Genomic DNA, 27787 nt, shown 5'->3' on the forward strand with positions numbered 1-27787 from the left:
CCAACCCAGCAACTGAAGTTGCATATCAGTCCCGCGCCCACCAATCCATTCCAAGTCTCCCCTTACATTCCCCCCAATCCCCCGGCCCTCCCCCACCATGATCAGTACCACCCCATTCCCGTGGGCCTGAAAGCAAAGAAAATAACAAAAGTCTAAAGTTTGTATGTGTTGGGCTTTAGCTGAGATTGTTCTTTACAGAGTCAAGTATATTTGTCCAGGGCTCAATTGTTCCTTCATAGCACCATTAATTCTCGCTATTGATAATCCTGTTATAACTTCTAATAGTAACTGTATCCACTGGTTAAATGGGAGAAAGTGAGGTGGTGCCAGCAGTAATCTTCTCTGATTGAGAGATTCAATGAGTTATCATCGTTAAGCAACTATAGATGCAAAGCATTGAATATTTAAATGTATGCACTTCGAACTGAATTTTGTAACTTTTCCCCAGAAGCATTTAACTGCAGGGCACTCCCACATCAAATGAAGGAATGTGTCTGATTTAGGGGACACTGAACAGTTGGGAGTTGGGGCCAATTTCATCGTAAAAAAAGTTTCCTTGGTGTTAAATACAGTCTGTGAAGAAAATAAACATGTTTAAATTGATGGTTCGGATTACAGGATTCCAAGGTCATATTTTTAAATATTCTATTTCAGTTGAAGAGTTGTTTAGATTTAATTCGATCTGTGAACTTTTTTAATGGCTAGCTCAGAATATGAGCTTTCCAAAAGTTGTTTATATATTAGATAAGTTCAGTCCTTTCGGGAGCCCAGATAATTTATTTAAATGTGATATACAATATTGAATAACACCACAAACCAGATAACAATCTTGAGAAATGTACAACTTTATTGAGCTATATATTTTTGAATACATAGAATTAACATCTTACAACATTTATATATTCAAGATACTTTTCCATACTTAAATTGTAACAAGTGCAGTGCAGTGAAAAAGTATTTGCCCCTTTTCTGATTTCTTTACATTTTTGCATATTTTTGATATTGAATGTTATCAGATCTTCAACCAAAACCTGTGTACACAAATAACAATTTTATACTTATTTAATAAAGTTATGAAACACTCAATGCCTCTGTGTAAAAAAGTAATTGCCACCTTACAGTCAACAACTGGTTGTGCCACCTTAAGCTGCAATGACTGCAACAAATCGCTTCATGCAGTTGTTGATCAGTCTCTCACATCGCTGTGGGGCAATTTTGGCCCACTCTTCCATGCAGAACTGCTTTAACTCAGCAACATAAAATGTGAATGTTACCAGATAAAAGATCCGGTAACATTCAATGTCAAAAATAGAGAAAATCAGAAAGGGGCAAAGACTTTCACAGCACTGTATGTGGACTCAATAAAGCAATTTATAGTTTGCAGTTACTTGGAAGGAAATGGCTGACTTAAAGACACACAGAGCAATTTGACAGCTTCTGAGCAAAGTTCGGAAGAATCATATCATGCAATATTGCAGATAACTTTGGTATTGGACTGAGGCAAAAGCTGATGGCAGCCAAAAGCAAAGCTCTTTTACAATACACATTGAGGCGTGCATTTATAGCTGTGTGGTACACATTTTTTGTTGATTAACAGTATATCAACCGGTAGAGACTATGAAATATCTTAATAAATCCAGTCAAAAGGTAATAAAATTAGAAATGTACAGATGCGGACAATATAACATAGCGTTATATCACCAAAATATTTTTTTTATAAAAGGAGAATTACACAACCAATGCTGTAATCATCTGTTCAAAATTGTGGTTTGTAAATGTTTTGTTTTAATGGGGAATATACTAACAGCTCATATAACCAAGTTCCTCAGGTTGTGTTAAATGAATCAAAATAATCTGTCTATAGTATAATTAATCCTCCCAATTCACTGGGGTGAGCTGGAATCGTGATGTGCTGAAGAACATTGATACACGCCCATTTAATTGAAGTGAAACTTTGGCTAAATCAAACCTCAGGAGGACAATTACATTCATAAAATACTATTCCGAATGGCATTATTTGTGGATAAGTGTTTGTAGTACAGTTACATTAAAAGATTCAGACACTCAAAAGAGTGGATAAACAGGAGCAAACATTACATTGGCCAGTGACTAAATATTTTCTTATATTGTCTGACTAAATGTATGTAGTTGTGAAGAAATAAAGCATTTGCGTGAATTATTTTGCTTCCATAAAGCAAATGTGCCAAGCTCTGTTTTTTGCTGTATCTAGTCCATCTGACAAGTCCTGGAAGATTGTGTATCGCTACCCAGAAGGGTGCTCTCAACAGTCAGCCATATATCTGTGGTATTTCAGTGTGTCACCGATATAATAACCACAGGTTCATGACGGTGTGGTATTTCAGTGTGTCACCGATATAATAACCACAGGTTCATGACGGTGTGGTATTTCAGTGTGTCACCGATATAATAACCACAGGTTCATGACGGTGTGGTATTTCAGTGTCACCGATATAATAACCACAGGTTCATGACGGTGCAGTATTTCAGTGTGTCACCGATATAATAACCACAGGTTCATGACGGTGTGGTATTTCAGTGTGTCACCGATATAATAACCACAGGTTCATGACGGTGTGGTATTTCAGTGTGTCACCGATATAATAACCACAGGTTCATGACGGTGTGGTATTTCAGTGTCACCGATATAATAACCACAGGTTCATGACGGTGTGGTATTTCAGTGTCACCGATATAATAACCACAGGTTCATGATGGTGTGGTATTTCAGTGTCACCGATATAATAACCACAGGTTCATGACGGTGTGGTATTTCAGTGTGTCACCGATATAATAACCACAGGTTCATGACGGTGTGGTATTTCAGTGTGTCACCGATATAATAACCACAGGTTCATGATGGTGTGGTATTTCAGTGTCACCGATATAATAACCACAGGTTCCTGACGGTGTGGTATTTCAGTGTGTCACCGATATAATAACCACAGGTTCATGATGGTGTGGTATTTCAGTGTGTCACCGATATAATAACCACAGGTTCATGATGGTGTGGTATTTCAGTGTGTCACCGATATAATAACCACAGGTTCATGATGGTGTGGTATTTCAGTGTGTCACCGATATAATAACCACAGGTTCATGATGGTGTGGTATTTCAGTGTGTCACCGATATAATAACCACAGGTTCATGATGGTGTGGTATTTCAGTGTGTCACCGATATAATAACCACAGGTTCATGATGGTGTGGTATTTCAGTGTGTCACCGATATAATAACCACAGGTTCATGATGGTGTGGTATTTCAGTGTGTCACCGATATAATAACCACAGGTTCATGATGGTGTGGTATTTCAGTGTGTCACCGATATAATAACCACAGGTTCATGATGGTGTGGTATTTCAGTGTGTCACCGATATAATAACCACAGGTTCATGATGGTGTGGTATTTCAGTGTGTCACCGATATAACCACAGGTTCATGATGGTGTGGTATTTCAGTGTGTCACCGATATAACCACAGGTTCATGATGGTGTGGTATTTCACTTGACAATTTACACTGTAGTCCTTTCCAAACCGCTGCTCAGATGGGAAAAATAATAACTATTGCCGCAATCCAAAGAGCTTTTGAATATTCAAATCCAGTTTTGACACACAGTGGACGGAGCCTATCAACCAAAACATTCTCTTCACAAGACATCTTGAGCATTTACATATTCATACAATATACACACAGATCTAAAACATATTCAGAGGTGCAGCCATGAAGAACGTGTCAGAGAAAAATGTCAGTCTAATGTGTTGGTTGCTCCATAGGCTACATTCTATTTATATCTGCAACTTCCTGTAGTGTTATACCTACTGAATATGGCCCAGTTTTCCCAACCAACTATAGGAAGAACATCCTATCACAATGCTGTGTACTGTAGCCTCCCCATAACATGCCATTCCTAAATGCTATCAGAGCACCAACTTGTTTGGCAGGCTTCTGCATCAGACATTTGCCAAATGTATTGCTTGTGTTTGTTTAAATTCCTTTTCAAATTGTATGTTTTACAGTACAGTACCTACATATGTATACACACACACCAGTTTACAGTACATGTTCATACCTTTTCAACCTCATCAACACATCACATGCCCATTAGATATGCTGGGCTGTATGGTAAAGTTGCTTCAAAACCAAGTCTCATTGCATTGTCCAATCTGTAATTCAACTCTCCTTGACAACTGAAGAACACCGTCTTAACCTCGGCACATACACTACACCTTAGAATTGAACTTGTTTTGCTTTATAAAGAAATGTCAAACAGTTTTATCAATACTGAAAACTACAAGAAGTTTCTTGTTTCTTGGCTCAATAAAAAAAACGAAGCGCTTTGTCAACAGTGATATCAAAATCTCACTATTTGAATCCAAATGTAAAAGTGACAATGGGCAATAAAACAGTCTCCAGTATTTTTTTGTTCTACTTAAAGTTGTGACTTCATTGTTTGTGTGTTAGATATAAAGTATTCAATCCACTGGTAAATTTGGACAGGGATCACGTACTGTACAACTTGTTATTGCGGAGTACAACAGTTATTGCGAAATATAAAATGGGACAAGAGGCGACTTCAGGACCACAACCTATTAGCCCTTCCATGGCAACATATCCATGCTTCTTATGACAATGTATATGGAAGAGCCCCTTTCACCATCAGAGAAAACTAATTATAAACATAAAATCCAAATATCTACACTGATTATGTATTCTATGAACAAATAAACCTTTTCTCATTAAAAGAATAAGAACACAATAACAATATAATCAATGATCATCGTAAGAAAACTATATTCTTATCTTCAAAATGACAATGAGAAGAGTATCCTCATCTCATTGCACAGTCCTCTGCTCATTTCCGTAAAATAATCTAAGGTTATTTACAACATACCATATTCTTTTTCCACAATATAACATTGCCGTGCTTCACGACACATATCCTCTGCTCTGACCGTCTGACTCTCTCACACACACACACGCACCCAGACAGCACACGCTCACTCATTCACACTTACTAAGTTCACAACATCTCGCTGCTAGGATCACACCCCAACCCACCAAACTAACCCAATGGTTGAGATGGTGAGAATTCATAACCAACTGCATTTCTCTCCAAGTTACCGCCTCAATCCAAAAATGTATACTTTGGTTATTTGAGGTTTGAAACACATCATCTATCCCCATTCAAAATGACGAGCCAGAAATTTCAGATGACAGTTTTATGCATGTTCACTTTGGTTTTCACAGATTCCACATACTGAAGAGCTTTAGAACAGTGGTTCCCAACCAGGGGAACTTGGCCTATCCACAGGGGGTACTTGAGAAGACTCATGAGACCATAGGCCTACTGGTAAAATGTACACGGGGTACTTCGGCAGAGAAAAATTTCAGTTGGTGGTAAGGTAAACGATAAAAGGTTGGGAACCACTGCTTTAGAACAACAGCTATGGTTAATAGGTGGGCTAACTACAGGCGATGTAAAAGTAGTGCCACTGTGTCTGGTGCACTCTCTCACTCTCCTCAGAATGAAGACCACACATCACTCTGTACACAGTGGGGCAATATGCAGACTGTCTCGTTCACTCCAAACAGGTAGATGTGTAAACACAATTACATTACACCCAACAATACTGTACCCTGTGCCCTAAAGAGTCATTAAACCTATCAGGGTTGTGATGTTTCACTGTGGAAGCTCAATTTGTATTGGATGCATGTCTATATAATCAATAAAGATAAGTCCATCTCCAGGTTTTTGGTACAACGGTTCCCCAAATTCCAGAATTCCTGCAAGAATGAGGAGAATTCCTGTAAGTGCTATGGATTCCTCGGAGAGCTGCAAAACGTGGTGTGAAAATAGAACAGAAGTGCTGCATTTTTCTTTCAAACCATTGTACCGTATCAGCCAAGCACAGCAGTATGAAAATAAATAAATAAATACAACATGACGATTTCCCCCAAATGCCACTGTTGGGATTAATCTACCTGGTACTAAACTAATATCCCCCTTCAATGATTACGGAGCTGGGAGGGATAGACTGTAATACCTTGCTGTGGTGGAAATGGGAGGGATAGACTGTAATACCTTGCTGTGGTGGAAATGGGAGGGATAGACTGTAATACCTTGCTGTGGTGGAAATGGGAGGGATAGACTGTAATACCTTGCTGTGGTGGAAATGGGAGGGATAGACTGTAATACCTTGCTGTGGTGGAAATGGGAGGGATAGACTGTAATACCTTGCTGTGGTGGAAATGGGAGGGATAGACTAATACCTTGCTGTGGTGGAAATGGGAGGGATAGACTGTAATACCTTGCTGTGGTGGAAATGGGAGGGATAGACTAATACCTTGCTGTGGTGGAAATGGGAGGGATAGACTGTAATACCTTGCTGTGGTGGAAATGGGAGGGATAGACTGTAAATACCTTGCTGTGGTGGAAATGGGAGGGATAGACTGTAAATACCTTGCTGTGGTGGAAATGGGAGTGTGGAAGACCAAGGTGAGACACTACAGCCTCACCGTATTATTCCTCCCTCAGTTAAAAGACAACTCTAATCAACACTTATTCAAGCCTTGTCATTTTTCAAATTATTCCTTCATTGTGGTATTATACAATACAAATTTGAAAGGTTCTAGCTAGGGGTATTACAATAGCATTGTGCATAATTTAAGTGAGTCGAAAACTTTGGTCCAAATCCATTAAAATGTACGGGTGATGATTATTGCATTCAAAGAATGTCCTGACATGTCTAAATTTAATTATACAGGACTGCAATTATGTCAGCCTGTAAACTAAAGATCACAGTAGTTAGCTATACAAGGAAAAATGGTAAGGCTTTCTTTGCCCGTCAGCATTTACAGTATACGTGATGGTAAAAGTGTGTCTGACAGTAAACGTTTCTATATAGAGGAGAGAGTGCATATTGAGAGCAAACAAAGAAGAAAAACAGCCTCGTCTTACATGTAAACAGCTAGTGAACCTCTCAACACTAAATGGACCAACAATGACAATTCAAAAGGTATAAAGATGAATATGTATCCCTTCATCGCACACGGAAATGTCTCAGCTTCCCGTCCTCTCGTTCGTCCGTCTTTCTCTCACTCCACTCAGAAAAGCAGGCTCTGTCGTCGAGATATGCTGTTCACTGTGAGAAGAGAGAGACAGTGAGAGGACTGACAGACAGATCCCAGGAGGAACACTCAACATCACAGGTACTTGAACAGAGACCAGAGGGAGAAGGTTCCATCAGGGTAAGAGAGCTGCTGACAAAGGAGATACCGTATGAAGACATACAGCACACACAGTGATACGTTGACAACGGAAATAAGTAGCACTTGTGTCAAAATTCAACACAAATGTGTGTTTTGTATCCGCATCCAAACCATCATTAATTACCGCTGCCCTCCATGGATGTCACAGAAATATTTGAAATAAATTCAAGTACAGATATTGGGAGCATTACGGTATTATTTGACACTAGTGCCGTATTTTCACTTTGCATTGTCAAAACAGGGCCCACAATACAAATTCAGTGTTGAAACAGATGAATGTGTTTGGTAACCATGCTGAATGATCTATCAGGGCGTTGGCCCAGAGAGAGAGAGAGAGAGAGGAGCAGGAACAAACATAGGGTTTTCATACAGGACAACTCAGTGGGTAAGGTCCCTACAGGCAATATGTCACATCAGCATTCCCCTTTGGTGTGTCAGGAAGGGGAGAAATGTAAATTACTCTGAACTCATCTCAAATACACCAAGTCCTGGGAGGCCAAAAGGGGTACATTTTTTGCATGTAAAAAAAAAACTATAAAAATATACAGAGTATTGCACAGTATTAACGTCAAACATAGTTGAAGTAAACTGTACTTTTCCCTTCCGCATTGTTGATAAGCTTCAAGTAGATAGAATAGCAGCAGTGTTGTAAATGAGAATGAGTCAGAGATCCACCCTCTCATTATCACCCCACTCCTGACTCCTCAGGCTAAATCAGGAGTTAGACTTCAGGACGGTTAACCCTTCCTCTGTGATATAACAGGAACGAGTTTAGGGTGAGAGAGCAGAACACCCCTCAGAAAGACGTATGAATAATTAATGCAGGAAATTATGTAATCATGAATTTCTCATTATAGCCGTGTGTTACAAAACAACACACATTTTATCCATAGCTGATATTTGGATTATGTAAGCAACAGGCCAATTGATTTCTCTTCACATTTTTTACTGCATGTGTGTGTTGGGCATAATTTGGTTATTGATTTTCATTGTTGAGCAGGGGTTTAGTAGTCTGTGCTTTATTACATTTGGTAAAAAGGAATTGTTTTCCCCACTAAAAGACAGCATGGCCTCCCGAGTGGCTCAGCGGTCTAAGGCACTGCATCGCAGTGCTTGAGGTGTCACTACAGACCCGGGTTCAATCCCAGGCTGTGTCACAGCCGGCGCACAATTGGCCCAGCGTCGTCCGGGTTAGGGGAGGGTATTGCTGGCCAGGATTTCCTTGTCCCATCGCGCTCTAGCGACCCCTTGTGGCGAGCCAGGTGCCGGCAAGCTGATTTCGGTCGCCAGCTGGACGGTGTTTCCTCCGACACATTGGTGAGGCTGGCTTCCGGATTAAGAGAGCAGTGTGTCAAGAAGCAGTGCGGCTTGGCAGGGTCGTGTTTCGGAGGACGCACGGCTCTCGACCTTCGTCTCTCCCGAGTCCATAGGGGAGTTGCAGCGATGGGAGAAGACTAACTACCAATTAGATATCATGAAATAGGGGAGAAAAAGTGGTAAAAGTCCAGAAAACAATGCAGCCAAGAGAACACAAATAATAATTCTCTGATTGGCTGGGTCCAGTGAGAGCTCCTCAGGCGGGAGGTTAAGGGAAGCAGACTCTTATGAGAAGCTCATTCTCCATCACTACTGACCAGGTCTGAGCTGGGCTGACTACAACGCATAATGACCAGGTCTGAGGTGGGCTGAGGTGGGCTGACTACAACGCATAATGACCAGGTCTGAGGTGGGCTAACTACAACACATAATGACCAGGTCTGAGGTGGGCCGACTACAACGCATAATGACCAGGTCTGAGGTGGGCTAACTACAACGCATAATGACCAGGTCTGAGGTGGGCTAACTACAACGCATAATGACCAGGTCTGAGGTGGGCCAACTACAACGCATAATGACCAGGTCTGAGGTGGGCTGACTACAACACATAATGACCAGGTCTGAGGTGGGCCGACTACAACGCATAATGACCAGGTCTGAGGTGGGCTAACTACAACGCATAATGACCAGGTCTGAGGTGGGCCGACTACAACGCATAATGACCAGGTCTGAGGTGGGCCGACTACAACGCATAATGACCAGGTCTGAGGTGGGCTAACTACAACGCATAATGACCAGGTCTGAGGTAGGCCGACTACAACGCATAATGACCAGGTCTGAGGTGGGCCGACTACAATGCATAATGACCAGGTCTGAGGTGGGCCGACTACAACGCATAATGACCAGGTCTGAGGTGGGCCGACTACAACGCATAATGACCAGGTCTGAGGTGGGCCGACTACAACGCATAATGACCAGGTCTGAGGTGGGCCGACTACAACGCATAATGACCAGGTCTGAGGTGGGCCGACTACAACGCATAATGACCAGGTCTGAGGTGGGCCGACTACAACGCATAATGACCAGGTCTGAGGTGGGCCGACTACAACGCATAATGACCAGGTCTGAGGTGGGCCGACTACAACGCATAATGACCAGGTCTGAGGTGGGCCGACTACAACGCATAATGACCAGGTCTGAGGTGGGCCGACTACAACGCATAATGACCAGGTCTGAGGTGGGCCGACTACAACGCATAATGACCAGGTCTGAGGTGGGCTAACTACAACGCATAATGACCAGGTCTGAGGTGGGCCAACTACAACGCATAATGACCAGGTCTGAGGTGGGCCGACTACAACGCATAATGACCAGGTCTGAGGTGGGCCGACTACAACGCATAATGACCAGGTTGAGGTGGGCCGACTACAACGCATAATGACCAGGTCTGAGGTGGGCCGACTACAACGCATAATGACCAGGTCTGAGGTGGGCCGACTACAACGCATAATGACCAGGTCTGAGGTGGGCCGACTACAACGCATAATGACCAGGTCTGAGGTGGGCCGACTACAACGCATAATGACCAGGTCTGAGGTGGGCTGACTACAACGCATAATGACCAGGTCTGAGGTGGGCTGACTACAACGCATAATGACCAGGTCTGAGGTGGGCTAACTACAACGCATAATGACCAGGTCTGAGATGGGCCGACTACAACGCATAATGACCAGGTCTGAGGTGGGCCAACTACAACGCATAATGACCAGGTCTGAGGTGGGCCGACTACAACGCATAATGACCAGGTCTGAGGTGGGCCGACTACAACGCATAATGACCAGGTCTGAGGTGGGCCGACTACAACGCATAATGACCAGGTCTGAGGTGGGCCAACTACAACGCATAATGACCAGGTCTGAGGTGGGCTAACTACAACGCATAATGACCAGGTCTGAGGTGGGCTAACTACAACGCATAATGACCAGGTCTGAGGTGGGCCAACTACAACGCATAATGACCAGGTCTGAGGTGGGCCGACTACAACGCATAATGACCAGGTTGAGGTGGGCTAACTACAACGCATAATGACCAGGTCTGAGGTGGGCCGACTACAACGCATAATGACCAGGTCTGAGGTGGGCTGACTACAACGCATAATGACCAGGTCTGAGGTGGGCCGACTACAACGCATAATGACCAGGTCTGAGGTGGGCCGACTACAACGCATAATGACCAGGTCTGAGGTGGGCCAACTACAACGCATAATGACCAGGTCTGAGGTGGGCTAACTACAACGCATAATGACCAGGTCTGAGGTGGGCTAACTACAACGCATAATGACCAGGTCTGAGGTGGGCCAACTACAACGCATAATGACCAGGTCTGAGGTGGGCCGACTACAACGCATAATGACCAGGTTGAGGGGGGCCGACTACAACGCATAATGACCAGGTTGAGGGGGGCCGACTACAACGCATAATGACCAGGTTGAGGTGGGCCGACTACAACGCATAATGACCAGGTCTGAGGTGGGCTAACTACAACGCATAATGACCAGGTTGAGGTGGGCCGACTACAACACATAATGACCAGGTCTGAGGTGGGCCGACTACAACGCATAATGACCAGGTCTGAGGTGGGCTGACTACAACGCATAATGACCAGGTCTGAGGTGGGCTGACTACAACACATAATGACCAGGTCTGAGGTGGGCTGACTACAACGCATAATGACCAGGTCTGAGGTGGGCTGACTACAACACATAATGACCAGGTCTGAGGTGGGCTGACTACAACGCATAATGACCAGGTCTGAGGTGGGCTGACTACAACACATAATGACCAGGTCTGAGGTGGGCTGACTACAACGCATAATGACCAGGTCTGAGGTGGGCCGACTACAACGCATAATGACCAGGTCTGAGGTGGGCTAACTACAACGCATAATGACCAGGTCTGAGGTGGGCTGACTACAACGCATAATGACCAGGTCTGAGGTGGGCTGACTACAACGCATAATGACCAGGTCTGAGGTGGGCCGACTACAACGCATAATGACCAGGTCTGAGGTGGGCCAACTACAACGCATAATGACCAGGTCTGAGGTGGGCTGACTACAACGCATAATGACCAGGTCTGAGGTGGGCCGACTACAACGCATAATGACCAGGTCTGAGGTGGGCCGACTACAACGCATAATGACCAGGTCTGAGGTGGGCCGACTACAACGCATAATGACCAGGTCTGAGGTGGGCTGACTACAACGCATAATGACCAGGTCTGAGGTGGGCTGACTACAACGCATAATGACCAGGTCTGAGGTGGGCTAACTACAACGCATAATGACCAGGTCTGAGGTGGGCTGACTACAACGCATAATGACCAGGTCTGAGGTGGGCTAACTACAACGCATAATGACCAGGTCTGAGGTGGGCCAACTACAACGCATAATGACCAGGTCTGAGGTGGGCTAACTACAACGCATAATGACCAGGTCTGAGGTGGGCTAACTACAACGCATAATGACCAGGGGACTGAATGCTCCTGAGTCAGAGCTGAGGGCAGGCATGTTTTCAACAAATCAAACACAACCAGGAAGAACAGGGGACCAACCAGAAACAGCTATTTTAGCAAATAAAACCTATAACCATTCAGAGGTGTAGTACTGTGCACTAGCCCTGTTGATGTGATGTGACTTGGTGTTTGTTTGAGGATAGTCTTGTATTCAAGGTGCTGTTCAGTGATGCATGCTGTTTGTGTTCATTTCTAACAAACGTCTGAGGCTATGTTCATGAGCCCAAAAGCATTGGCATAAAAAAGCTAGCCTAGCATACTTAAATATCTGAGTGCACTGCTCTTGCTACTCCTTTCTTTAAATTATTGTGTATGAGTGTGTATTACGATGAACAGTAGGAATTTCCATTGAAAGTGAAGACCACCTAACGTGCTCTGTATGGATGTACACATGTAAATAAATGTCAAGTATCGTGTAAAGTAGTCTTGACATAATGTAAAGTACTCTTGACATACAATATTCTTCTAGCCTCAAAATCTAAGGAGGTGTTTTGAGAATGGTTACATATTCATTGTTAAAAGCCATGGGATGATAGACTGACACATTGAAGTGCATCAGAGGGGAAAGGAGGGGATGGTTCGCGGCCTCCTCATGAGAGAAGGAAGTGAACTGAATATACCTAAGGTGTGCCGGAACCTTAGGCATCCCTGTACGAGCTCTGGAACACAGTGATGTAGCCATTAAGTTTACATTTTGTACAAGGAAGTTGGGACATTAAAATAAGACATTTAGTTTATGGGATGAAATACAACTGTAAAGAGAGGAACTTACCTGAATCAGACAAGGAGCTGCTTCTACCTCCGGGCTCCTTCTCCAGCTGAATGTCTTGAAGTGAAAATATTGATGTAGCTAGGAGAGGATACGTTCATATTATACAATTATTTACCAATGACATGAGACTACACTGCTGTTAATAATGTGTGTGAGTCATGTGTGGAGGAGTGAAGGCCGACTCACTGTCAGGCAGTGTGATCACTCGGTCTCCCAGACTGTGGAAGTATGGATGCCTCATGGCCTCCTCTGCTGAGATGCGCTTCTTTCCCTCAAACTGAAACACAGACGGACACACAGCTTCACTCTACTGTTGCTAATGGCAACGAACACCTCCAGGACGATCATAAAGATTATCTAAAAAGGTGAGATGGGAGTTTGTCAATGACGACAATGTTGCCACAGGGGTGGTCTCACCTGCAGCAGTTTGGACAGCAGTTCCACTCCTTCATTGTCCAGTCTAGGAATAAACAACAAATACACAACAAATTAAAGTAACACTCAATGAACGAGCAGGTCTAACGTGTCATAAACAGTCAGTGCCGAGCACTGCATCACCTTGGTGTGTGATTCCGTAGAGAGTCGGCTCTGTACCGGGGGTAGTTGTACGAGATGAATTCCTCGTTGGAGGTGATTCCAGGCCAGGATGTCTCATTGGGTGTACCTGGAGCAGACACAAACACAAGTGCTTCAACTCTCAAGACATTGAAAAGGAAGGGATGTTTTATGTCCGTTTATGTCCTTAATGGTGCCAAATGGCATTTCTCCCCGTCTCACTTCCTTCAAAGGGCAGGGCCACACCATGGACCAAGTTGGGCAGTGACGGGGGTACAGTCTCACCTAGCAGTTTAAAGATGAAGTGCAGCTCCTCCTCCACTGTGGAGCCAGGAAACAGGGGGCGGCCTGTAGACATCTCATAGAAGATACAACCCACTCCCCTACAGAGTCAAAATATAACGTTACTATAACAACTTTACTGACATTTTAGAATAGAATGTTATAACGAAACTTCAATATCAACCCGATTGGCTATGACCAATAGTTTATTCTTACCACATATCTATCTGCGTTGAGTAGTCAGTGCTTCCTAGGAGGATGTCTGGGGGACGGTACCATAGCGTCACCACCTCGTTGGAGTAGGTCTTGGTGGGAATGGACTTAGCCCGGGCCAGGCCTGAGACAAAAGCATGATTCACTATTCAACAAAACGTTTGAAAGAAGCTTAACATTTTAACAGGACAGTTTATGGGAGAGGCTCTTGGGGCATATTGGCTTATTACACCGGCAAAACTCTTTTTGCGTATGTCGTGCTACCAACAAAAAAATGGATGTCCTTTTTTCTGAACACATTGTTTTGTCGTTACTCTCAACAGATTGTTGAGAACGTTAAACTGAGGCACTACAGATAACACTCTGGTTCTACAGAGACTTCTGGGGTGTGGTGATAAGACTGTCTGTACAGTTAGAGGTACTGACCAAAGTCAGCCAGTTTGAGCTCTCCGCGGTCGTTGATGAGCAGGTTCTGGGGTTTGAGGTCTCTGTGGAGGACTTTGCGGCGGTGGCAGTAGTTGAGGCCACGCAGCAGCTGGAACAGGAAGAGCTGAGGAGGAGAGGCACAGTAACAGACATGAGATAAGAAGTCTGCAAAGACATGACAATACCACAGACCACCCAGAGGCACAGTAACAGACATGAGATAAGAAGTCTGCAAAGACATGACAATACCACAGACCACCCAGAGACACAGTAACAGACATGAGATAAGAAGTCTGCAAAGACATGACAATACCACAGACCACCCAGAGACACAGTAACAGACATAAGATAAGAAGTCTGCAAAGATATGACAATACCACAGACCACCCGGAGACACAGGGACACACTGAGACATGAGAGGTATACTGTAGGTGAGGGAGACAATGTGCATAGGGAGACAATGTGCAAAGACAAAAGACACCAATAAAGACCCTACTAATCACTAACTACACATTTAAAAACTATTGGCACCGTGCCATTTCATCTATTGTTAAGGAAATGTATACATCAGACTGGAATGATAGAATTCCGTTTTATGATACATGCTAAAGAATGTAATGTAAATCATGTATCAAGGTATTGTAGGCTGATGAGTGCCACACCTTCACATTGTGCATGTGGATAGAGTTGCCACAATCCTCCAGATACTGCTTAAGGTCTTTATCCTGCGTGACAAATCACAAATCATTTACACAACTTTGACACTGGCACAAAAATACATTTGGATTTGTTTTCATTCAAAATGTAAGGAGTCGACAGATGAACAGCGTGTGTGACGCGCTGTCAGATGCTCTTATGCTTCTCCTCCTTTCTGTGTGGACGATGACTCACCAGGTACTCAAAGACCAGCGTGAGAGACTTCTGCGTGTGGATGATGTCGTGGAGGGTCACTATGTTGGCATGTTTCAGATCCTTCAGCAGAGACACTGGGGGAGAGAGATGACCAACGCATGATTTGAAAAAAATACTTATACAGCATGCCTCAACTCTTTCCATATCAGAGGTCAGCTGCAGCAGCAGCAACTGTGGTTGACTGAGGTCAATCCTGTAAATAGCCAGTGCTCCCTTGGCTTGCTCTGGTTTCCACTTTCCAACCTGTTGGGTTTTATTTTTAGCTGGCGGCCCAGGCTCAGGCCCACCCGACACAAAGGTGTTAGGGCACTATGCCCAGTGCCCACCCTGTGGTGGCGTGGTGTCTCACCCTCTCTGATGGCAGTGCAGGGAGCCCCCTCCTCATGCTCCAATCGGATCTCTTTCAGAGCCACCAGGTTGTCAGTCAGCTTGCTGCGCCCTTTGTATACCGTGGCATAGGTTCCCTGGGAGAGAGACAATACTTACATACAGACTACAGTAGGAGAACATCATATAAGCAGTACATACACTACATGTGAACAGTAGCAGAAGCAAACCTCAACACTGCCAGGACAAATGTTTGGTAGCAGAGGTTAAGAGCAAATAAACAATGACTATGGGGTAGGGTAATATCAATGTATATGTTTGTAACAGCATACCTCTCCTAGCTTATCCAGCTTCACATAGGTCTCCAGCTTCCCAAAGCCAATCTCTGACTGAGAGAAAAAACACATTGTATCTTTAGATGATTCTAGAAGTCTTACCACATGTAAAATCACAGAATGAGAACATGCTTGTTTATTCACAAATATGACAGACAGACTCCAGAACATTGTTACAAACTACGAGACTGGCTTTATCCAGGAAGATGAACTACGAGACTGGCTTTATCCAGGAAGATGAACTACGAGACTGGCTTTATCCACGAAGATGACCTACGAGACTGGCTTTATCCAGGAAGATGACCTACGAGACTGGCTTTATCCAGGAAGATGACCTACGAAACTGGCTTTATCCAGGAAGATGACCTACGAAACTGGCTTTATCCAGGAAGATGACCTACGAGACTGGCTTTATCCAGGAAGATGACCTACGAGACTGGCTTTATCCAGGAAGATGACCTACGAGACTGGCTTTATCCAGGAAGATGACCTACGAGACTGGCTTTATCCAGGAAGATGACCTACGAGACTGGCTTTATCCAGGAAGATGACCTACGAGACTGGCTTTATCCAGGAAGATGAACTACGAGACTGGCTTTATCCAGGAAGATGACCTACGAGACTGGCTTTATCCAGGAAGATGACCTACGAAACTGGCTTTATCCAGGAAGATGACCTACGAGACTGGCTTTATCCAGGAAGATGACCTACGAGACTGGCTTTATCCAGGAAGATGAACTACGAGACTGGCTTTATCCAGGAAGATGAACTACGAGACTGGCTTTATCCAGGAAGATGAACTACGAGACTGGCTTTATCCAAGAAGATGACCTACGAGACTGGCTTTATCCAGGAAGATGAACTACGAGACTGGCTTTATCCAGGAAGATGACCTACGAGACTGGCTTTATCCAGGAAGATGGACTACGAGACTGGCTTTATCCAGGAAGATGGACTACGAGACTGGCTTTATCCAGGAAGATGAACTACGAGACTGGCTTTATCCAGGAAGATGAACTACGAGACTGGCTTTATCCAGGAAGATGAACTACGAGACTGGCTTTATCCAGGAAGATGAACTACGAGACTGGCTTTATCCAGGAAGATGAACTACGAGACTGGCTTTATCCAGGAAGATGAACTACGAGACTGGCTTTATCCAGGAAGATGAACTACGAGACTGGCTTTATCCAGGAAGATGAACTACGAGACTGGCTTTATCCAGGAAGATGAACTACGAGACTGGCTTTATCCAGGAAGATGATACAAAGAAGGTCAATCTCATCAGGACACGTGCAACCACTTCTGTTGAGATGTCTGGCAGTGAATGTATAAGCCCTGACCTTGAATAAATATCAATGAAAGAAAATGGTGGAGGAACAGTATAGCAAGGCATAACCGCAAGGGAGAACAAAATTGTAGTGCACATGAAAATACAAGAACTAAAATGCAAGAGGGAGAGTCTTAAGAGCTCAACACACACAGGGACAAGACAGCTCATGAAAAAAGCATGGGCCAGACAGAGAGGGAGGGGGCAGTAACCTACCAGGGAGACATAGAGGAGGACAGAGAGGGAGGGGGCAGTAACCTACCAGGGAGACATAGAGGAGGACAGAGAGGGAGGGGGCAGTAACCTACCAGGGAGACTCTCCTTAGCCTCCGGCTCAGAGGCTTGTCAAAAAGAGGACTGTTCAGACAGAACTTCTCTAGGTAGCCATCTGGGAGACGGATGTCCGCAGGCAAGGACAACCGCTTGTTTATATCCTAACAGAAAATATACAAGGTTAGAGGTTGAAGATTAGAGGTTAAAGGTTAGAAGTTAGGATAAAACACCTCATGTGTTACTAGTGTTATGAGAGAGTGTGAGTGCGTGTGTGTGCGTGAGAGTGTGTGCACCTCGGTGGATATCTTGCGTACAGAGTTGTTCCTGAGGCGGACCCTGACAGGACTGTGTACTTCATCAGAAGAGGTGGCCGAGACCTGGTCACTCTCCCCATCAGAGCCGATCTTCACATCTTCATGGACTATCTCTGTACAAACACACAGCAACACTCTCAACTCCTGGTCCACATGGAAGAGTTCTAGGGTTACCAGCTCTCAATGTCCTATCGCAATCTAACGATCATAATCTTACTACTATTGACAATAATGTTTTACTCGCCCTGTGTCTGTTAACTTTCATTATACGTTTGCTTTCTGGGAAACGTTTTGGTTCAAAGGCACCTGGAGGGGAGCATGCGGTACCATCACAGTAAGATTTGAGAGGTAAAGCAATTCTTCGCTGATGTCTTATTTTGTTTCCTCACTGTTGTCTCCCACTACAACTATTAGAGGTTTTTGCTCACTGTTGTTAACTTGTTATACAGCACTGGTGTGATGTGCTTATCAGCTTTTAAACCTACTCTCCAAACAGTATTCAATTATGTAATTAACTTAATCCCATACAGGGACAAAACAAAAAAAACAGGCATATATAGTGTCTTCAGAACGTAGTCATACCCCTCGACTTATTGCACATTTTGCTGAGTTACAGCCTGAATTCAACATGGATTAAATATAAAATGTTTTACCCATCTACACACAATACCCCATAATGACAAAGTGAAATGTTTGCAAATATATTGAAAAATGAAATATTTAATTTACATACTGTAAGTAGTCACACCCCTTTGCTATGACAATTCAAATCGAGCTCAGGTGCATCCTGTTTCTATTGATCATCCTTGAGATGTTTCTTCAACTTGATTGGAGTCCACCTGTGGTAAATTCAATTTATTGGACCTGATTTGGAAAGGAACGCACCTGTCTATATAAGGTCCCACAGTTGACAGTGCATGTCAAAACAGAAACTATACCATGAAGTCCAAGGAATGGTCCATAGATCTCCAAGATAGTATTGTGATGAGGCATATATCTGAGGAAGGGTAGAAAACAATTTCTAGAGTGTTGAAAGTTTCCAAGAGCACAGTGGTCTCCATCATTGGGAAAAGATATAACTACCCAGACTGCCTAGAGTTGGCTGTCTGACCAAACTGAGACATCGGGCAAGAAGGGCCTTGGTCAGGGAGATGACCAAGAATCCAATGACCACTCGGACAGAACTACAGAGTTACTTGGCTGAGACGGGAGAACCTGCCAGAAGGACAAGTCTCTACAGCACTTTAGCAATCTGGGCTTTATGGGAGAGTGACCAGACGGCAAAAGATGCTGTGGTCTGCTGAGACAAAAATGTAACTCTGGCCTGAATGCAAAGTGCTATGTCTGGAGAAAACCAGGCACAGCTCATCACCCATCTAACACCATCCCTACCGTGAAGCATGGTGGTGGCAGCATCATGCTATGGGGATGCTTTTCAGCGGCAGGGACTAGGAGACTGGTAAGGATAGAAGAAGCCAAATACAGCCAAATCCTTGATGAGAACCTGCTTCCGAGTATAAACGACCTTAGACTGGGGGTGAAGATTTTACGTTCCAACAGAACAATGACCTCAAGCATACAGCCAAAGCAACGCTGGAATGGCTTCAAAACAAGAATGTGAAAGTCCTTGAGTGGCCCAGACTTGAATCCCATTGAAAATCTGGAGAAAGACTTGAAGATTGCTGTTCACTGCCGCTCCCCACCTAACTTAACAGAACTTGAGAAAATCTGCAAAGAAGAATGGGAGAAAATCCCAGAATCCAGATGTGCAAAGCTGATAGACATACCGAAGACGACTGAAAGCTGTAATCGACGCCAAAGGTGATTCAATAAAGTATTGACACGGGTGTGAATACTTATGTTAATGTGATATTTCAGTATTTCCTTTTCAACACATTTGAAAAGAATTCAGAAAACATGTTTTCACTATATCATTATGGGGTATTGTGTGTAGATGGGTGAGAGAAAAAAATAAATATTTAGTCAATTTTGAAATCAGGCTGAAACAAGAAAATGTGGAATAAGTCAAAGGGGTGTGAATACTTTCTGAAGGCACTGTAAGTCTATAACATGACCAGTCATAACATGACACACCCTTAACATACACACTCACACACTTGTGGCCAGAGGTCACATACACACTCCCAGAGCAGACACACACACATTCCCCTTCCCTGTGTTGGCCAAGTGTTTTGTACCCAGGCGTGTGGTGTGGTTGAGATAGGAGCTGAGGCTGCGGCCCAGGCTGCGTGGTCGGCGCAGGGCGGAGCCGTACGACTGGAGCAGGGAGTGCATGCTGAACGAGCCTCCACCACCACTGCCTCGCACTGAACCCCGCAAACTGCCAGTGCCACTGCCCCGCACTGACATGGTCTCTGGGAGAGAGAAGGGTGGGGAGGCAGAGACACAGGGGAGACACACACAGGAGGGAGGAATGGGGTACGGGTGGGAGTCACGAAGGACAATGCAGGTGGAGGTGGTTGTGAGGTGGACGGGGAACACAGGGCACGGCAGGGCATGGTATGATCGGTGACAGGGGTACAAAGCAAATGAAAGAGGAAACAGATCATGATTGGGATGAAGACAGGACAACAAAAAAGGGGGAAGGGGTGTAGAAAGAAAGAAGAGAAAAATAAAACAGAAAAACAAATTAAAATCATGGATGAAGATGTAGTATTGGGGAAAAAAGTGGAAATGTTACAGAAAGTGAAAAATGTTACAGAAAGTAAGAAAAATGTTACAGAAAGTAAGAAAAAATGTTACAGAAAGTAAGAAAAATGTTACAGAAAGTAAGATTTTTTTTTACAGAAAGTAAGAAAAAATGTTACAGAAGTAGGCAGTAACATTTGGTAGAGAGGAACAGAGTAATGGTGGTTAAGATGAGAAGAAACAGGGAAGGAAAGGAAAGAAAAGAGCCGGTAACTTGAAATTAAAGGATCAACCAAACGAACAGGGGAAACACGTACAAATGTCCATCTTTCAGAGCATGCGATTCACTTTCCAAAAGAGGTTAATACACACTGGAAGACAAAAAATATGGGGTCAATTGACAAGGAAAACCTTCAGTATTAGTAACAGGGTTACTGAGAAGTTTCTGAGCTGCATGAACTGGTTTCATTGCATTGTACAGGCCAGATGTGGCCCATGCTTACTGCCTCTAATAATCTCTTATGGACACAGTTGATGGTAAATTATATTACGCAACAGCACTTTATTCATTACTTCACAAAGCCAAATTAATTTTCATTCTAAACAGTTTTTCAATGTTTTTTTAAAATCAAATGTAGATTGGTTTTATTGCACAAATTCTTTGTTTTTTTCCACCAGGTAGTCAAGTTGAGTAGACTGAGGTTGTTTCATTGAAACCTCCTGAGACAGCATCAATACAGACAGTATTAGAGCACAGAAAGCCATGCTGGAAGAGACATGCATCGGATTAAATTAAGAATAGCAAGCAGGAACCAGAAGCACCGTTATTACACAAACACCCATCCCATCATCACCAGATCCTTCAGGGTGGAGCCATATAGGATTTGGAAAAGTGTAGCTAGGCCTATTTTGTGTGTGAATCTGTGGGTGCGTTCGTAAATTCACTCTGGCTATCTACTCCAATTTCAGAGCACTCTCGCCTGAGTGTGCCAGAGCGCAGAATAACTGATGAATTTACGAGCGCACTCTAAGCACTCCAGATTGAATTTAGGAACACACACTGTTGAGTGATGGTAAGGTAAGACGTACCCCTACCACTACCCTAAACCATGTATCCCCTGTAGCAGAGAAGCCATAAAAGGGTGTAATGTTTGCACTGCAGAGCTTTGCACAAGAGTGACACTACTCTGTGGCATGTACAGTACTCCCACAAATGATACTGAGTCATCATTGGTTTCAGGTCACCCAGTCATGTGTGGCATGCTTGTATAAGAAGAAAGAAATGTAACCTTTTACAGCAGACCTATTTGAAATATTTATGAGTACAGTTGTAAACATTTGGAGATGACACATTATGTCTCTGGTAAGAAAACAGTTGAATCACTAAATTTGAGAGCTTTTCATCACACCATTTTGTTTTTCATATCACCAGTATGAAAAGAAGGATAAAATAACTCCCGCCTTCAGCATAAAGATGGTCCAAACTAATCTAAATATTCTGCACATTCAACTACAAAGCTGTCTGCAGTTTCACTAGTTATTACTTCTTTGACCAATTAGGCCTAATTGGTCAAAGATACCGCCATATTGGTTGTTGCAGTGTAAGGGATGAAGTATCCTACAGTTGTATTGTATAGGTAACTTGGTATGGGTCAGCCTATACTGGAGTCATTGTATTGTATAGGTAACTTGGTATGGGTCAGCCTGTACTGGAGTCATTGTATTGTATAGGTAACTTAGTATGGGTCAACCTGTACTGGAGTCATTGTATTGTATAGGTAACTTGGTATGGGTCAGCCTGTACTGGAGTCATTGTATAGGTAACTTGGTATGGGTCAACCTATACTGGAGTCATTGTATAGGTAACTTGGTATGGGTCAGCCTGTACTGGAGTCATTGTATAGGTAACTTGGTATGGGTCAGCCTGTACTGGAGTCATTGTGTTGTATAGATAACTTGGTATGGGTCAGTCTGTACCAGAGTCATTGTGTGTGTTGGTTTGTATCAGCCACTGTACCAGAGTCATTGTGTGTGTTGGTTTGTATCAGTCACTGTACCAGAGTCATTGTGTGTGTTGGTTTGTATCAGCCACTGTACCGGAGTCACTGTGACTGTGCGCTGTGTCCTGAGGGCTGATGGTCTCGCTGGTCTTATCCCCACTGTTGCCCCCCCTCAGGGTGAGGGACAGCTGCCGCTTGATCTTCCTCATGCGGTCCATCAGAGGGGGCAGCGGGGGGCGAGATGCGGAGGGTGGGGGGCGAGACGCGGAGGGCGGGGGCCGAGACGCAGAGGGCGGAGGGGTAGCCACAATTCAAGCTCTCTGAGGGCACAGACAGACACAAACAAACACATTGTTAAACAGTTGTTAACCTGTCCTGTAGGGGGAACTACTAACAAAGATTGACACATCATAATCATTATCCTCTACAACAGTCAAAGGATGACAGGTCACTCACTCCTCAGTAGTCAATTAAGAGAAATGATTAGGCCTCGAGAAGAGAAGCTGCTTCATTTGGATTACAAACTGATGAGAGAACTCAGTGGTTGGATTTGACACTAATGATAGTCTTTTGCTATTAAGGGAGCTCTCATCATTCAGACTTTGCCTATACTGGGCGTCACACAAAGACTGTATATATGAATGGACAAAGCCATTGATCACGTGACACCATTCTTTCCTATGTGAAGATTCAATAGCGCATTGAAGCCAAATGAAATCGGTTAAGATAACGTTTCATTGAGACATAACGTGCGCAGTTTGAGCTACTCCTGGAAATGACGTTGAGGTTAGCTCAATGCTGACCCCTCTCATTGAGTAACTCAAGTTGAAGGCTGACCAGGGTACTGCAGGCTTCCATTAGCAACTAAATTATCCTTATAACTTTTTCTGTGTGTGACAGAAGAAGGACATACATCTGGTGTTTCAGAAGCAATTACTGGTACCATGATTGTCTTAAAAATATATATACAGTACCAGTCAAAAGTTTGGACACACCTACTCATTCAAGGGTTTTTCTTAATTTTTACATTGGAAATAGTGAAAACATCCAAACTATGAAATAACACATGGAATCATGTCTTAACCAAAAAAAAGTGTTTAACCCCAAAAATATTTTGCATTTGAAAATCTTCAAAGTAGCCACCCTTTGCCTTGATGCACACTCTTGGCATTCTCTCAACCAGCTTCACCTGGAATGCTTTTCCAACAGCCTTGAAGGATTTCCCACATATGCTGAGCACTTGTTTGCAGCTTTTCCTTTACTCTGCGATCCCACTCATCCCAAACCATCTCAATTGGGTTGAGGTTGGGTGATTGTGGAGGCCAGATCTCTGACGCAGCACAACATCACTCTTCTTCTTGGTCAAATAGCCCTTACACAGCCTGGATGTGTGTTGGGTCATTGTCCTGTTGAAAAGCAAATGATAGTCCCACTAAGTGCAAACCAGAAGGGATGGTATCACTGCAGAATGCTGTGGTAGCCATGCTGGTTAAGTGTGCCTTGAATTGTAAATAAATCACAGACAGTATCACCAGCAAGCACCCCCACACCTTCTCCTTCATGCTTCACGGTGGGAACCACGTATGCGGAGATCATCCGTTAACCTACTCTGCGCCTCACAAAGACACGGCGGTTGGAACGAAAAATCTAAAATTTGGAATCATCAGACGAAAGGACAGATTTCCACAGATCTAATGTCCATTAATTGTCTTTCTTGGTCCAAGCAAGTCTCTTCTTATTGGTGTCCTTTAGTAGTGGTTTCTTTGCAGCAATTCGACCGTCACAGGAAAGGAAGACCTGATTCACACAGTCTCAATGAACAGTTGATATTGAGGTGTGTCTGTTAGCATTTATTTGGATTGCAATCTGAGGTGCAGTTAACTCTAACTTATCCTCTGCAGCAGAGGTACCTCTGGGTCTTCCTTTCCTGTGGCGGTCCTCATGAGAGCCAGTTTCATCATAGCGCTTGATGGTTTTTGCAACAGCACTTTAAGAAACTTTCAAAGTTCTGATGGACGGTTGTTTCTCTTTGCTTATTTGAGCTGTTCTTGCCATAATATGAACTTGGTCTTTTACCAGATAGGGCTGTCTTCTGTATACATTTACATTACATTTACATTTAAGTCATTTAGCAGACGCTCTTATCCAGAGCGACTTACAAGTACATACATTCATACTTTTTTTGTACTGGCCCCCCGTGGGAATCGAACCCACAACCCTGGCGTTGCAAGCGCCATGCTCTACCAACTGAGCCACACGGGGCCTATATACCACCTCTACCTTGTCACAACACAACTGACTGGCTCAAACGCATTAAGAAAGAAATTCCACAAATTAACATTTAACAAGGCACACCTGTTCATTGAAATGCATTCCAGGTGACTACCTCATGAAGCTGGTTGAGAGAATGCCAAGAGTGTGCAAAGCTGTCAGCAAGGCAAAGGGTGGCTACTTTGAAAAATCTCAAATATAAAATAAATGTTGATTTGTTTAACACTTATTTGGGTTACTACATGATTCCATATGTGTTCTTTCATAGTTGTGATGTGTCCACTATTATACTACAATGTAGAAAATAGTAAAAATAAAGAAAAACCCTTGAATGAGAAGGTGTGTCCAAACGTTTGAATGGTACTGTATATTTAAACAAAGACTGACCAAAGACTGGCATTTTTTCATTCACTATAATGGAGAATCTTGTTTTCTGCTAACAATGCCTGCAGAACCGTGGTCGGACTTGAACTTCCGTGGCTTCAATAAGAAGGGGCAGTCGTTCTCCCCTGGCATCACAGCACGTGTATTGATTTCACTCTGCATTGCAATATAAAGCAAACCACTAGAAAACAGACATGTTCAATGACCTTGAAAACTACATCTCAACTTATCTTTCAAATAGTACTGAAAAAGCAAATACTAAATACCAGTGGGAAAAAATAGCAGTTAGTCTCTTGAGCATCTGTGAGATAGTCAGGACTGGGCCGACTACTAAAGTTGTGCCAAACCTCCAGAAGCCCATGTTTTTGCCTTGTGACTAATGACTCAATTTGGCACGACGATGCCCAACAGTTTCAGCTCCAAAGCTGCTCTTTTGAAGAAGGCTAGACGCTTGGTGACCCATAAAATTGCATATTGGCCTAAAAAGGGACTTCTTCTGTATGCACTCTGAACGCTGACCATCCAAAGAAAATGGGCACTTCCAGGCTATCTGGTGACAGTTGTGTTAGTGCTGAAGACTTTGGAGGCATGGGGTGAGCAGGAGGGCGGACAGGGTCATCTTATGGGGCTTACATAGCCCTGGTGTAAGAATTTCTTTGTTTATACTAAGACCCTGAGGTATGTTGAGAATGTCCTCTCTTTTGGAATGTCATCATTATCTCAACAATCTAAAGTGGTTCTACTGTTGTTGGAAAGGCTATTGGGTATGTCACTGACCATTAGCTAACCTAAATCATATTTTTCACAAAGGATTCTCAGAGAAAACGTTTGAAATAGTTGGAATACTTTGGATGGTGAGAGTGGATTAAGGTTTTCTTCTCCTCTGGCATCCATTGCAGGGAAATCTAGAAGTGAAATCTTAGATGAAGACACTCCAAAGAGGTATTTGATTTTAAGAGGCTATTTACTTTGTGTTTGAAACATTAAACTTAACTTGACCTGTGCAGTTAGGCTAAATGTAAAATAAAACAAAGTGCCTGCCTGAATAATTCTTAGAAATAATTTTTAGGCAGGCCTGGCCTTAATAATAATGATAATAATAATAAATGGGATCTAGCGCTTTTCAAGGACCCAAAGTCGCTTTACAATTGAAGAAATAAAACAAAACTACAAAAACACTGCAGGAGCACAGACACTGGCCGGGTGCACTGGCATCCTCTCAGATTGGTCTAGTTGTCCCTATGTGTCTGTGTTCACATCCTTTTAAAACTGGTGCATCATGAACCTTGTTGACATGGAGCAGTGTGACCATGAGAATCAGACAGTGCTGCCTGCCCGCCTGGTACTGATGGGACAGCTCAACATCAAGATGACGTTTTGAAGGCAATGCCCAGGTTGTCAACAGCAGGTGACTAGCACCCTGGAGGTTTGTGACTGCAGTTAATCAACAACATAGCAGCTAGTCGTGCATCCTTAGCTCATATGTAACCGGGGTAATCATGACAAAAACAAGCAAGAAACTAGAAATTGCATGCAAGCAGGCAAATTAGCTATTCGCACAGTGTAGAGGGTCTCCCCAATGACATCCCAAAAGACCCTTAAGTTTGCTGGGTTCCCATCTGACAAAAACTAAACAAACTGGCTGTAGCTAGCTGACCAGGATAGGAAAATACCCGGTAGCGTTACGTCCATCACATTATGTACGCACGATTCATTTTGAAGGGATATCCTAAATAAGGATTTGTGACCTAGGTTTATCTGGTTAAGCTGTTTAGCTTTATGAGGTTTCGTAGCTATAATGCAAGAATCATTCAGCTAATGTGTGCAATAGAAACCAATGGTACACGACAGAAAAGTAATCGCCGTTAACAAGTTAATAATGATCTAGTTAGTTAGCTATAGCTATCAAGTTAGCTTCAGTGGCTGCGCACAGCTCGGCCCTTCCTAGCTAAACTACAGCTAGCTTGCAACATGTTTCATTTACGCCTGATTATGCATTGGAATGAAAGCGATTCAAAGTCTATGAATGATTAGAATGCGGTGATCACGGACATGCCATTGGACATGTTTTATTCTTCAACAAAGACAATGTTGAATTATTGTAATACGTGTGATTGAAGAGCTTTAAAAGTGGGAGGTACAGTAAACCGATCTTTTGACATCAACAGTGGTTGCTGCAACAAGCTATCAAGTATTTTCGGCGGAACGTAGCTATTGACAAAAACATTTTTTTAAATCGTATTCTAGCTAACCAACCCGGTGTAAATACCGTTTTGCGCAACAAGGACAGACTGCTTTGTCGCTTACCCGAGGACGCGAGATCCCGTATGCCCTTGTAATCTTAGCAAAAATATCCCAAAGCCAGTGTGCTCTCCCAATAGTCCTCAGCCATTATTCTGCTGGTTGAGATACAGCACCGGTTCGCCCCTGTCTGACAGCATGCCCTGTTCGCATTCTGAAAAAATGTTCAAACGTTTTAGCAGCTGTTCAGTTCCAAATGCGGAGGGTAGTAGAGCAGCTGCGAATAGATTCTGGAGTCACTCACTCCGGCTGATTGGAGAGGTGG

The 27787-nt window shown here is 43.5% G+C and overlaps 1 protein-coding gene and 1 non-coding gene across 6 annotated transcripts; both read right to left on the minus strand.

Annotated features, from left to right (window-relative positions):
* Nucleotides 1-850: 850 nt before the first annotated feature.
* On the minus strand, nt 851-27787 carry cdk16 (cyclin-dependent kinase 16). Of its 5 annotated transcripts, none has more exons than XR_005478330.1 (18): nt 27529-27786; nt 22664-22886; nt 20116-20292; nt 17897-18030; nt 17639-17764; nt 15998-16054; nt 15688-15802; nt 15318-15412; nt 15089-15151; nt 14427-14550; nt 14004-14124; nt 13791-13888; nt 13509-13614; nt 13368-13410; nt 13137-13227; nt 12951-13028; nt 7070-7162; nt 851-5804 (listed from the first exon to the last, which is right to left on the minus strand). XR_005478330.1 is itself a non-coding variant. In XM_039011194.1 (17 exons), exons 2-17 carry the CDS (start codon nt 22782-22784, stop codon nt 7125-7127), a joined length of 1566 nt encoding a protein of 521 aa, XP_038867122.1. In that variant the 5' UTR covers nt 22785-22886; nt 27529-27787; the 3' UTR covers nt 851-7124. The 5 variants fall into 5 exon arrangements, 3 of the variants coding, with proteins under 3 accessions (XP_038867122.1, XP_038867121.1, XP_038867123.1); XR_005478329.1 differs by having other exon boundaries at nt 6979-7162; nt 27529-27785; XM_039011194.1 differs by having other exon boundaries at nt 851-7162; nt 17918-18030; nt 27529-27787.
* On the minus strand, nt 24755-24830 carry trnaa-ugc. The gene has a single exon. It is a non-coding gene; the product is annotated as a tRNA-Ala (tRNA).

The sequence above is a fragment of the Salvelinus namaycush genome, chromosome 16 (assembly GCF_016432855.1).
Source record: "Salvelinus namaycush isolate Seneca chromosome 16, SaNama_1.0, whole genome shotgun sequence".
NCBI classification, from domain to species: Eukaryota; Metazoa; Chordata; class Actinopteri; order Salmoniformes; family Salmonidae; genus Salvelinus; species Salvelinus namaycush.

What these genes read in the sequence shown, in the direction of transcription:
- cdk16 (XM_039011193.1), bottom strand. Translation starts at nt 22,784, where the DNA reads ATGGACCGCATGAGGAAGATCAAGCGGCAGCTGTCCCTCACCCTGAGG. An exon ending in TGCTGTCCAAACTGCTGCAG is followed by an intron (nt 13,228 to 13,367) that starts GTGAGACCACCC and finishes TCTGTGTTTCAG; the next exon opens with TTTGAGGGAAAGAAGCGCAT. An exon ending in CAGCTCCTTGTCTGATTCAG is followed by an intron (nt 7,163 to 12,950) that starts GTAAGTTCCTCT and finishes CTCTTCTCACAG; the next exon opens with TGAACAGCATATCTCGACGA.